The sequence below is a fragment of the Anabas testudineus genome, chromosome 7 (assembly GCF_900324465.2).
Source record: "Anabas testudineus chromosome 7, fAnaTes1.2, whole genome shotgun sequence".
In the NCBI taxonomy this organism is placed as follows: Eukaryota; Metazoa; Chordata; class Actinopteri; order Anabantiformes; family Anabantidae; genus Anabas; species Anabas testudineus.
The window spans coordinates 12,886,305-12,898,332 of record NC_046616.1 but is presented as its reverse complement, the minus strand read 5'-3'; the positions used below and the strand labels follow the sequence as shown (position 1 = coordinate 12,898,332).

The 12,028-nt window shown below is 43.0% G+C and overlaps 2 protein-coding genes across 4 annotated transcripts in view; one reads left to right on the top strand and one right to left on the bottom strand.

Annotated features, from left to right (window-relative positions):
- arhgef25a (Rho guanine nucleotide exchange factor (GEF) 25a) overlaps positions 1–8,560 on the top strand; it is a 38,783-nt gene extending 30,223 nt beyond the window's left edge. For 2 of the 3 annotated variants that reach the window (XM_026368017.1, XM_026368019.1), the window contains 12 exons: positions 445–511; positions 914–1,017; positions 1,196–1,265; positions 2,710–2,799; positions 2,972–3,064; positions 3,541–3,591; positions 3,701–3,778; positions 3,892–4,083; positions 4,322–4,502; positions 5,132–5,361; positions 5,534–5,668; positions 6,595–8,560. In XM_026368017.1, the coding sequence (XP_026223802.1) occupies positions 445–511; positions 914–1,017; positions 1,196–1,265; positions 2,710–2,799; positions 2,972–3,064; positions 3,541–3,591; positions 3,701–3,778; positions 3,892–4,083; positions 4,322–4,502; positions 5,132–5,361; positions 5,534–5,668; positions 6,595–6,720 (1,417 nt within the window). In that variant the 3' untranslated portion in view covers positions 6,721–8,560. The remainder of the gene's footprint in view (positions 1–444; positions 512–913; positions 1,018–1,195; positions 1,266–2,709; positions 2,800–2,971; positions 3,065–3,540; positions 3,592–3,700; positions 3,779–3,891; positions 4,084–4,321; positions 4,503–5,131; positions 5,362–5,533; positions 5,669–6,594) is intronic. The other variant, XM_026368018.1, reaches the window with a different exon arrangement.
- Positions 8,561–9,629: 1,069 nt separating this feature from the next.
- sp5l (Sp5 transcription factor-like) lies at positions 9,630–11,735 on the bottom strand. Its single transcript, XM_026368573.1, has 2 exons — positions 11,625–11,735; positions 9,630–11,289 (listed from the first exon to the last, which is right to left on the bottom strand). Exons 1-2 carry the CDS (start codon positions 11,676–11,678, stop codon positions 10,249–10,251), a joined length of 1,095 nt encoding a protein of 364 aa, XP_026224358.1. The 5' UTR covers positions 11,679–11,735; the 3' UTR covers positions 9,630–10,248.
- Positions 11,736–12,028: the final 293 nt, after the last annotated feature.

Here is a 12,028-nt window from a genome sequence, read left to right as displayed (position 1 = left end):
TTGGTGGAACCCTAGCTCTGTGGTAGACTCTCTGGGTCAGCACTCCCACAAAAGTGGTTAATGGATGGATGGATGTTGGATCCATATTCTCCTTATTTCTAACTTGACACATGCTTGTAGGTAATTTACCACCATGAAGGAAAATTTAATCTTAACTTAGGGTTATCTCAGGGTCAGGGTACGCATCTCACAGTCCTCATCTGCTCAGCTCTTCATAAAAAAACTAGAGCACTAACATGATTTTGTAATAATATTTCCGAGGTACAGCATGAACTCTCTATAACCCCTTAAATTTTACATGCACGTTCTGCTGTATGCTGAAGGACCTTCTATGCGAACGGTGAACTGGATTGATTTTGATGAATCATTAGGAAACTGTGTCTTCAAATAAAGTACTGAGATTTTACAAATGACTCTAATCCTCACTTATTTGTATATTTACAGGTATGTACTGAAGGAGCTTATTGAGACCGAAAAGCACTACGTGGCAGACCTGGGATTCATAGTGGAGGTAAACCTCACAGTGTGCCAGCTAAGAACACACAATCTGCACTGACACAGAAGAAGGAACTTAGTTTTCTCCCAGTCTTGTCAGAAAGAGCTTTAATTCCTTATCTTCACAGTTCCTAACATCTCCTTCACACTTTGCTTAGCTTCCATCCCGTCTCCAGCCTTAAGCAGATTTTGTAAATTATTAGCTTGACGATTATGTTGCAAGGTGATCTATCTCACAGTGCCCTAAATAGCTGGAGATATTTTGGTTCAGAGAATAATTCTTGACATCTGAAAGTTAAAAGGAGCTGTGTATTAGCTGGTGTGTGATTTCTGCAGTGTGTTATAACAGCCTGACAACATTTACAGTAAGTTTTTGTAGGTGTGAACAGATATCAGCAGCTTTGCCATTGCCTTGCAGGGCTACATGGCTACAATGAACACCAAAGGTATACTGGAGGACATGAAGGGAAAAGACAAGATTGTTTTTGGGAACATTCACCAAATATATGACTGGCATAAAGAGTACGTAAAACATTTTATTTCCATATTTATGTTTGTTGCAGAGTATTGTATTTGTGGCTGAGTGGAGAACTAAGCAACAGCGGGTCAGAGGTCAAATCTGATCTTCCTTGGGGATGATCGTACTTGTACACGTGTGCATGTCTGTGTTCATATGAGTGCATGTGTGTTTTCTCTGCAGCTACTTCCTGGGGGAGCTGGAGAAGTGTTTGGCAGAGCCAGAGAGGCTGGCTCAGCTCTTTATCAAACATGTGAGTATGACTACTGCGCGCACACACACACACACACACACACACACACACACACACACACACACACACACAGTCTGCTGTTTGGAGAAAAGGTAAATAGAGCTACAAAAACACGAAGAGCTCCTGTTTATCCTTTACCATACGTCTTCCCTTCTCTCTCAACTGCCTACGTCTCTCCTTCCACTTCCCTGTTATTGATATGTCTCACTCTGGGCTGGATTTTCACCACAACACGCACAGCAAACACACACTTAACTGACGTACTGGCCTATTTGAAGTCTTTGGGCTGGACTGGTCAGGAAACCTAAGGGAAAAAATACTCATCAAGGCAACATGAGTTAGATGAGGAATAACAAAGAGCCTGAGCTCAGGCAAAAAACAGACAGTCTTTCCACAAAAACAGAAACTTCCACCTTCCTACATATGTTGACTGAAGAATGTACCTTACCAATGCAAGGCAATGTGTGCAGTTAAAAATAACTATTGCTATAAGTAAATTGTTAGAATAAAGTGTGAGCTGATGAAGAGTCCAAGGCTTTAAACAAGGAGCAAAATTCAATTTATCTAGATTAGTTAAGTGGTGGCATATGTACACTAGGCAGGCATGATTATGTGACCAGCTTGGCTTTGCTTCTTGCCTGAAGATGATCAAGTTAAAAGTCTGCGTCTCTCTCTGCGCCTGGCTCTTTGAACAATTCAGTAAGGCTTTGCCCACCGGATAATCAACTCAAAAGCCTGTAGAGGAATAAAAAAAAACCTGTGATGAAATCTAAGTGTGGTGTCAAACTGTGAAAACAAGCAGACTGGGAACCGGGACCTAGTTAAAAGCAGAAAGCCCGGTCTTCTTTTAACAAGGGCTGTATCGCCAATGTGCAACATGTCTGCTTAAGCACACACACATGCTTATACAGAACACTGGTAGACAGACTCCATGCACATTACAATCCCTCATGTTTCACTGTCATCTGCAGCGTTACATGATGTCCGTTTTCAGGTGGAGCAGCTCATTGGTCTCTAGGTTACAGAACCATGCAGCCTGTTGCTAGGTACAGTCTCATATGGGCAGCCTCTAAAAGGCTCTGGTTACACTGAGGGTAACCTTGGTAAATTATACATAACCTGATGCTCATGTACAGTACATGTAACTCCATTAGAGAGCTCAGGACTGCCACATCTGCACTCCCATGCCAATTAGTCACAGAAGAGTGGGTGCTAACCAGACACAGTCAGCTTCAAAGGCCCCTCAATGTGAGACAAATCATTACTGCTCTGCTCCCTTTCATCACTGAACAGCACCCAGAGACACTGCACATCGATTATTGTTGTTTTTTGCTTTCAGCGAACTTGTGTCACGCTTAAGTCTTTTTCTCTTGGTTGGTAATTTGTATAAAAAGGTTGGACTGAATTATTTTGTAATTAGTTGTTTGTTTGGCTTATAATGCAGGAGAGGCGTCTGCATATGTACGTTGTATACTGTCAGAACAAACCCAAGTCGGAACATATCGTCTCAGAGTATATCGAAACCTACTTTGAGGTGAGTACTTCTCAGCATGTGACTTTTTTTTTTTTAACATAATATATCTGCATCTTTTAGTCAAATCAAAACACTGTGAAAAATGGAAGTAAAGTTTTTGGCCACTAGCTGCCATGTTTTTTGGTGTGGGTGCTGACTGGTGTCGTGTTGTTGTGTCCATCTCTGCTGTCAGGAGTTGCGGCAGCAGCTGGGCCACAGACTGCAACTTAACGACCTGCTCATCAAACCTGTCCAGAGGATCATGAAGTACCAGCTGCTGCTCAAGGTGAAAAGCAGGGCACTGCTGTTGATCACAGACCAACACCTATTCACACACACACACACACACACACACACACACACACACACACACACACACACACACACTGGGGTTAAGACATGAGGCTGTAAACATAGAGAGCAACAAACACACACACATACACCCCTCTGTGCAGACACGCTGATGAGACACGGGGTGTATTGTCTGTTCAGACAAATTTCCAGGCAGAGGGGAAGAGGGAAATTACATAATGAAGCTCCATTCTTACCACAGGATTTAAACTATCTCACCTAAAAGACTTTGAAGATGATCATAAAATGACATCCCTGGTATAAAACTTTGCCTAAAAGTAAAACGTTGCCCTTTGGCATTCAAATGAAAGGTGGGTTCAACACACATAAACACTCCTCCAGATGTCCTCATCATACTCTGAGCAGTAAACCCGGATTCCTCTGGTGACCATGCTGTTTTTATTTGAGCAGGACTTCCTTAAGTATTACACCAAAGCGGGGATGGACACAGAGGACTTGGAGGTGGGTGTCCTGATGCATATGCATTAGATTTCATGATACTATGGTTGTAAACAAAGCCATGTTTTTCTATTGGTATTCTTCATAACCACCACATTTCTTTTTTAAACAGAAAGCTGTAGAAGTGATGTGCTTTGTTCCAAAACGCTGCAATGACATGATGAATGTGGGGCGACTGCAAGGCTTTGAGGTATGTCCCGGAACTGTAGACCATTCTTCAGTGCCTCTAAAACATGCCAACTATTCAACCCACACTCTAACCACTTCCTCTGTTTGTTGCGTTTACCTTCGTGCTGGTACCAGGGAAAGATCACAGCCCAGGGCAAATTGCTCCAGCAAGACACCTTCACTGTTGCCGAACAAGACAGTGGCTTCCTGTCCCGAGCCAAGGAAAGACGGGTCTTTCTGTTTGAGCAGCTGGTCATCTTCAGTGAACCAATTGACAGGAAGAAAGGTTTCTCTGTTCCTGGATACATTTTCAAGAGCAGCATCAAGGTGAGTTGGTGAATTCACATCAGCCACACAGAATAGATGAGTGAAATAAAACATCTCTAAATGGGAAAATACTTAAACTTACTCCCAGGTTATAAGTTACACAACATATTCAGAAAACATCAGTGAGTGAAATCAGTGAGTTGCATAATCAAACACCGGGGACTTTTAAGAGGCTCACACGTGTTAGTCCAGAATTTAACAAGCCTCGCAGATGCTATTCAGATGTGATGTGTTCCAGGTGAGCTGCCTAGGGGTGGAGCCCACTGTGGATGGAGATGACACACGCTTTGCACTGACATCACGCAATCCTGATGGGAGTGTGGTGCGCTTCCAGTTGCAGGCCGCCTCCCCCGATATCTGCAGGGCCTGGGTCAATGATGTGGTTCAGATCTTGGAAACCCAACGTAATTTCCTCAATGGTAAGCTCCAGCTGAACTCTGGAGGCTATATGACATCCCCTGATCCATAAATGATGTTTCAGCTTGGCGTGTTTCTCGTTGATTAACAATTATTAGCAGCTGACATGCAATTGGATGAGTGTGAGCTGAGTTTTTAGATTGACTGTGTAATGTCTTAATTTATGAAAGCCCATTCTTGCTATATTAAAATCTAATATAAATACTAAAAACAGCAAATTTTGGAAATAAACCTTCATATTCTTTGGCTTTACATTTGGCAGTAAGCAGTTAATATATTGTTTGTTATATACAACACTGCAAGGAGAAAAGTGTAGTTGTAAGCAGCTATAAGCATTTATTAACATATATTTTAGCTATGATTCCCTGTACAAATGACAATAAAACAAACGGTACTAGTTTAGAATGTCTCTAAAATTACACACTACACAGATTCACCAGCACATATTAATTTACATTATTAAATTACAATATGAGGAGGCACTATGTTCCCATCGTTTGAGAAAAAATAGACCTTTATGTTGCTGACAAAATAAAAGCTTGAACCCATGTCATTTCATTTAGTGTTAAAAACATGTAGAGCCTGCAGGCAGCTTTGTCAGAGCTAACCCTGTTTTTCCTGTTTCTTTCAGCCTTACAGTCACCTATTGAATACCAGCGGCGAGAGAGCAAGTCTAATAGCCTGGGCCGCAGCATGAGGCCCCCTCTGTCTGCTGCCAGTGCCCTGCGGCCCCACTCCTCTGCCTCTATTGACCGTCATAAGCTGCCCTCCCTTCACTCTCACAACACCTCCTTACCCACGCTCTACCTGCCGAGCCAAGGCCCGGGCCAAGGACCCAACGAGCCATACTCACTGCGGGATGTAGGTTTATTTCACTGTCTTCTTCTCTGAAGTAACTGTCCATTCAAATACAACATTTCCCTTTATGAGACGTTGCCCAGCTTGTTTATCTAGTACGCTTTTCAGGGATCGAACTGAGCAAGTGTGCATGCACTACAGCATTGAGTGACTTAACTGTTGTTTGCATCTACAGCCCGCTGTCATCCAGCCATACCCTGCTGACTCCCACACTACTTCTCCGTCACATGTCCAACTGGGCTTCACTGATCAGTCAAACTGTCAAGCTGTGTCAAATGGGCTGTACACACCTACCACACAAAGTGCACAGGTAGCGTTTATGCATTCACTAAGTATTACAGTTAAAATCTAATTATTTTTGGCCATCTGAACATCGTGCTCCTGATTGTCTTGCAGTCATTATTCAACAGCAACACCACAAACAAAATAATGACAAAACAAGCCACAGGAAGCTAATCACTGGGGAAAAATAATAGGCCATTGTACAACATCTAACAATAAATCCAATGTGCTCATTAATGTTAATTAAAAGATTAAGGACTTGAGTAAACGTAGCCATTTATTCAGACACAGATGCAGTGAAGGGATTTGTTGAGTTATTTCTCCCCCTACTGGATCTGAAAGGAATAACTAAACATCACTGTAGTTACACGTGTGCATTAACGCGTTGCCATACTTGTTTGAGTTGGCTGAATACAATGATGAAAATTGTTCAGTCTACACAAAATATATCATCTTCCAAAACTTCAGGTTCATCTGTCCTTACTTTGAAGTATGTAAGACAGTAGGAGCATCATGTTATGGACTTTTCAGTTTGCTGTCATCATTGGAGTCTTATCCTCAGTGGGGTTGTGTTGATAGGTCTGCAGTTGTCGTTTTCCACCTCTTTTTCTGTTTACTCAGGGTGAATAGACTTTGCACATAACAAACAGGAAGCAGACTGAGCCAGGAACCAGGAAGTCAAAGAGAGATGCCTATCAAAGACAGTCAATTGTTGTGCTGACATGAATAGATGGAACTTGGGCCAGTGCATTTTTAGATTGTGGCTGTAAATGAAAACTTGCTGATATGCTCAGTGTTTCAGTTTTTTCATTACATGTTTTCTGTACGTTGTAAATGTGAACAGGCCAAAAAAGGATTATGATGTTCTGGTTGGTATAAAAGTGAAGCTGATCCTCATTAGTAGATTTATTAGTGCATTTATAGCTGTGTGATATATATTCCCTCTCTCCCCAGCAGAGAGCAGGAGAAGGCTGCCGCAGGGGCCAGGGCGCTGACGCTGGGACCCAGGCCCCGCTACTGGGTCCCTCAGCTGGTCGACGCCCCAGCAACCTGGCTCAGCTAGCTGAGGACGACCTGTGAACTCTGACACATCTGTCTCCTGGGTGAGGAGGACAGCAGCTAATTTCACAGCTGTGGAGACAAGAAGACTTGTTTACTATCTGTTTATGCCAGGCTGGATCCTTACCTGGTTCAACAGTGACTTCTGGAGTACAATGAAGGAATATGTGAAGAGATTATGACCTGCAACTATAAAGTGACTTCTTTCCTTTTTTTCGAGAGCTGTTGAAAGGGAGGTGACAAGCTTTGGCCACCCTCGGTGTACACGAACAGCACCCAGTGAGCTGCGACTGGGCTCAGAGCAAAAGCAAATGTGTTTCTCTTTGACAGTTTCTGCTTTTTACCTTTTTAAGAGTTTGGATACCACACTCTTCTCTCTCTTTCAAAGGGAAAGTGGAATTTGTTTTGATGAAGAAATGTCCATTCCTAATTGGGGCGGTCACTGGAGTTATGTGTGAGCCTGAATGTGTGTTTTATGTAATGATGTATGGATGCGTTTGTGTGCATTGCAGTGTGCAAGAAGTGGCAGCAAGTTTTTTTTTTTTTCTAAAGCCCCATTGTGAAGACAAGTCATTCCTCTGCTGACAACTGAGTTTGCTGTTTTTGCCGACAAGAACGTGAAAGGCCGAACACTTGATGTGAACATACCACAAGGACTTGACTTACTTCGAATTTCATGTAAGAGGGAAGAACTTTATTTCTTGCCACAGTGTTGAGAGCCCTTGTGTGCTCTCTTATTCTGTTTGACTGGCCCTCCTTTGATCTGGACAAAAAAGGTGTGAGGGAGCCCCCTGGAGGTTCTCTGTGAGTATGACGTCACTTCATGATACTTATTTCTCTTTGGTCAAGAGGGGTTGCTCCATAGGTGCATTCAAAAGAACTGCTGTGCTGACCCAAAGTGTTGCATGCAACATCTCCTTGGTGACTGACTATGATAGTCCAACGCTACTTTAAACACATTTTTCTTTTACGGTCAAAATGGGATGCTTGCATTTAGGGACATGAGCCTCTAAAAATGCATAGGTTTAAAAGTAATATTCATCGTTTTATTTGTCCAATGTTGTCATATCAAGACTGTGCACCATGTCTATAATCTGTCTGAGGCTTTTACCTTCATGGACTAAATACTGTACAGTACCAAACAGGCAAACATCTAGTAATTTTCCACCAGTAAGATGAAGAATGACTCAGGTATGCCAAGAATTGGTTCTACTCCAGTTGGTTAAAATGAAAATACTATGATGCTGGATGAAAAGTGTCACTCTGCATGCACCTCAGACAACAGTGCCAAAACAACCACTGCTCACCATGTAAATGTTCATGTTCTTTCTACATAGTTCAGTTTGCCACTATCTTACAAAAACAATGGTAGTTATCTGCGTTACTTTCTGGATTGTAACGCCTAAGTGACAAAAAGAGGAGAGATGTGGATTAGGGGGCTATTCTGTCAATGCCAGGTCAGTCCTCTCTGTGGCCAGTAGAGGTCCCTGCAACTCTTTCGCTTCAGTTTAGCTGGCTCATACAGCTTCACCAAAGATCAATAGAGCCCGTGTTACCTTGATCACCTAGAAGCTGCTTAACAATTGGCACAAAATTAAATAAATAAGCAAATAAATTAAAATAAATTAATGCTGATATATTTGGCGAGTTGAACCATCTCAAAGAATCCTTCTGCAGTTAATGTGAACTGGTGAGTTTGTTTTCATGGAAATTACTGATCAGGCAGTTTTGCATGTAGCACATGTAAGGAATACCACTACAGAGAACCAAAAGCAAGGACATAAAGCCAAGTGAGGGTTGCTTATTGCCATGTTTGATTGAGTAGAAGTTGTTGTATCATATCAAATAAAAATGGTCTTTTTGAAAATGAGTGTGTTTTTCTACTCAGTCCCTCTTTATCAGCTTTTAAATGTGCTCTTCTTTTTACCTGCGGATTTTAAACTGTTGCTGTTTAATGCTTTGTAGAAATATGTGATCGGTGCAGTGTTCATTATGTTTTCTCATGGTGTAATCATTTCTGATTAGTTGAAGTAATTGTAAAATTTAGCATTATTTCTGCTGTGGAGGGCTCCGACAAAGACAAAGGCAAAGCCTTTTGCTTGCTCTGGCATCCCCTTTGGAGAAAGTTCAGACAGGATTAAAAACAAAGAAAAGAAACCTCCTGGATGAGCAGACATCTGGTTGGCTGGCCTCTGAATAAAGCCCCATTCTGGGCTGTAAAGCTGGGCTGATCGTAACATGGCTGTGATATATGGAGGCTGAGGACAGAGGGGGGGAAAGGGGTATTAACTTTCACAAGGGTGCAAAATCAAAGGGAGTTCCTGTCACCACTGAGGGGGTCTCAGCAACAGGGGTCCCATTCACAGGGAATTCCTCTCCAGTGCTCCCTGTTGCATCTGTTGACTCAATCCTCTCCATTGAGAGAAAGAAAACACTCATTGAAAAAGCCACATGACTGTGAACTTGATTGCAGAAGGCGAGACAAACAGCCCCATCAATAGGATGAGTATTTACTTTGAGGTGTGAAAACCTTTGAACAGCCCACCATGTTAGATCTTCTTTAGGGGTGTCTTCCTTCACACCAACAGGACAATGAGCCGCATTTGTATACGGAATGCAATCTAATAATTATTCTAATAAAATGTTAGATCTTTAGGAGCACCAAGGCATTCGCATAAATTCACACGTTTAACGTTAAAGTCCCAGACCTTCACTATCATTCACACTTTCATCGAAATCAAAATAAATAAATGACTAATAAATAAGAAGAGAAAACAGTAAGATTGTTTGAGCAAGTACAGTGTTTATTAAAATTTACATGCGGCCATAACCACAATAAAATTGTTCATAATATTTATACATAATTTACAAAGAACATAACATTTAAATGTCTGCTAATCTGGAGCATCGCTGCTCATCAGCACAAAAGATCTATGTGTAGATAACAGACTATCATGTCTATATTTCAAAAATGATCCCTACCTTTAAGCAGACAAATTAGGATATAATTTGGAATCTAAATTTAATCACCAATAGCAACACAGATATTTCTCTATTTTGGACCTGATTTCAAGCAGAAATGATCATTTTTACACACCAACCTTTGGCTACATGGTAAAGTGGAGTCCCATTAAGGTAATTCCTTAATACCTGCTTCATCCTTCACATGATTAAAATATTTACATAACGACGCTTCACAAAATTAATAATTTTGAGAGTTGAAATCTAAACAAATTGTCAAATGCATAAAATCAGTTTTGTAGAACCCATGTGTGCCGTGTCTTGAAAAGTACAATCAATGCAGCAAAACTCTCACAATACAACAGAAAAATATGATTCAAGTTTTCTTTAAAGGTGCCTTGGCTCAAACAGCACGAAATGACTTTTTATTAAAAAATGATCTCTAAATATATTTTGATGGTATTACTTGAAGTCCAAAGTTGTTCAGGGAGCTTGATGCTTACCCTCTAGTGCAAACCTATGGCAGTAAGTGTAAGTCACACAGTCTGTTCATTGTGGATTATGTTTTAAAATGACGGCCCTGAGAGATTACTCCCTCTTGATATTGGTGAGCAGAGGGTCCGTGTTCTGTGAAGGCTGCCCAGACCGGCTCTTCCTGGTCTGATGGGTCTTGACGTGTTTGGAGAGGTGGTCACTCCGCATGAACCTCTTCCCACACTGCTGGCACCCAAAGCGCTTCTCACCGGTATGTGTGCGCAGGTGCCGCTGTAGCTCGTCTGAACGGGTGAAGCTTTTACCGCAGAAGAGCCAGTTACAGATGAAGGGTCTCTCCCCGGCATGCCAGCGCAGATGTGCCTTCAGGTGAGAGGTCTTCTTGTACACTTTACCACACTCGGGGATGTGGCAGATGTGCAGTCTCTTCTTTCCAAACTCTAAGCCCCCGCCATTTGCTTGACAGTTTGGGCATTTGCAGCGTCGGCAGCGGCGTGTGGAGCTTAGCAGGCCCTTGGAGGTACCCTGGAGAAGAGCAGCTATCTGAGGCTGGTGGCCCAAAACCAGTTGTCTTCCCAGGGTGAAGGGATGGTTGGAAGGGGTGGCATTGGTTTGGGGTAGGCTCCACCATTGCTGCCCTTCCTCTACGTGACCTCCAGGCAGGTGATGCCTGGAGGAAGAGTTCTGGAGGAAGCTGGAGAAGTTTTGCCCAACGCTGTTGTGCTGAGGATAATAGGGGCCGCTGGCCTGCGGCTGCGAGGACAGCACTTTAACGGGGGACAGTTCGAAGGAGTAGGATGAGGGAGGTTCAGCTGGAGGAGTGAGAGGTAGCTCGTGATGGTGGTGATGGGGGTGGTGATGATGGTGATGATGACTCAGGCCAGACTGCATGTGTCCTGGAAACTGCACCTTTGGCACAGTGAAAGTCATCTGGTGTGTGCTGAGGGCTGAACTGGGTGCCATGTCATTGCTCCAGAGCTGAAACATTCCCGATGTGGAGCTGACGGTGCTTTCGTAAGGGAACTGGGAACCTTCTGAGCCCATAGTGCCTCCCACCTGCCAGGCCTGGCTACAGGTGGTGGCCAGGAAAGAGAGGGCGTTAGATGCTCCCTCTGGAGAGGAGCTGGGTGTCCGGTCCTGTATGGTGAGACACAAACACACATTAGATTACATAGGTCACCATTAAGACAGTTAAGACTTTACAAATCCTTCAGTTTAAAAATATTTTCCCTTGAAATTCTCACTCTCTGCAGTGATTTCATTAAGTTGATTTAACTGCCCTTTTCCTGGATATTTTGGTCTCTTAATGATCTTAGTATATATAGCATAGTATATAAGAACCTTAGTAAGCTTCATGCCTGTGAGCTTTTTCATTCATTGTGCACAAGTTGTGGACCTTTGTCTACCACATAAACTGGTAATAGATCCCCATGCATTCTGCGAAAAAAACAGAAGCTGAATCTACAACAAACCTGTAAAAAGGTGTGCAAAAAGTTGTCCGTCCTTTGTATCGTCAGAGCAGCCATCTGTCCTCACGCCGCCTCCCAAAACACCTGCAACACAAACTGCGCCGAGGGGCGACGCCGCACTGAGTCCAAACTGGAACGGGAGGTCGGAGCGCGGATGACAGCGATGCTCACATCCGTGTCTCGGATCACTCCGACTCTTTGGCAGGGTAGACCGGGAAATTCCGCGTTATTCAAATGTCCAAGAGTCCACTAGTAAATGTTTTTAGTAGCCTCTGCTAGCAGTCCAGGTGACTGGTGTTGAAGTACCAGCCGGTGCCCGTGCGAAGTTGGAGGCAGAGCAGCGCGCAGTAAATCCTAGCGATGATCTCAGAGGCGCCTGAGCTGCATCTTCTCTTTATAGAGAGAAA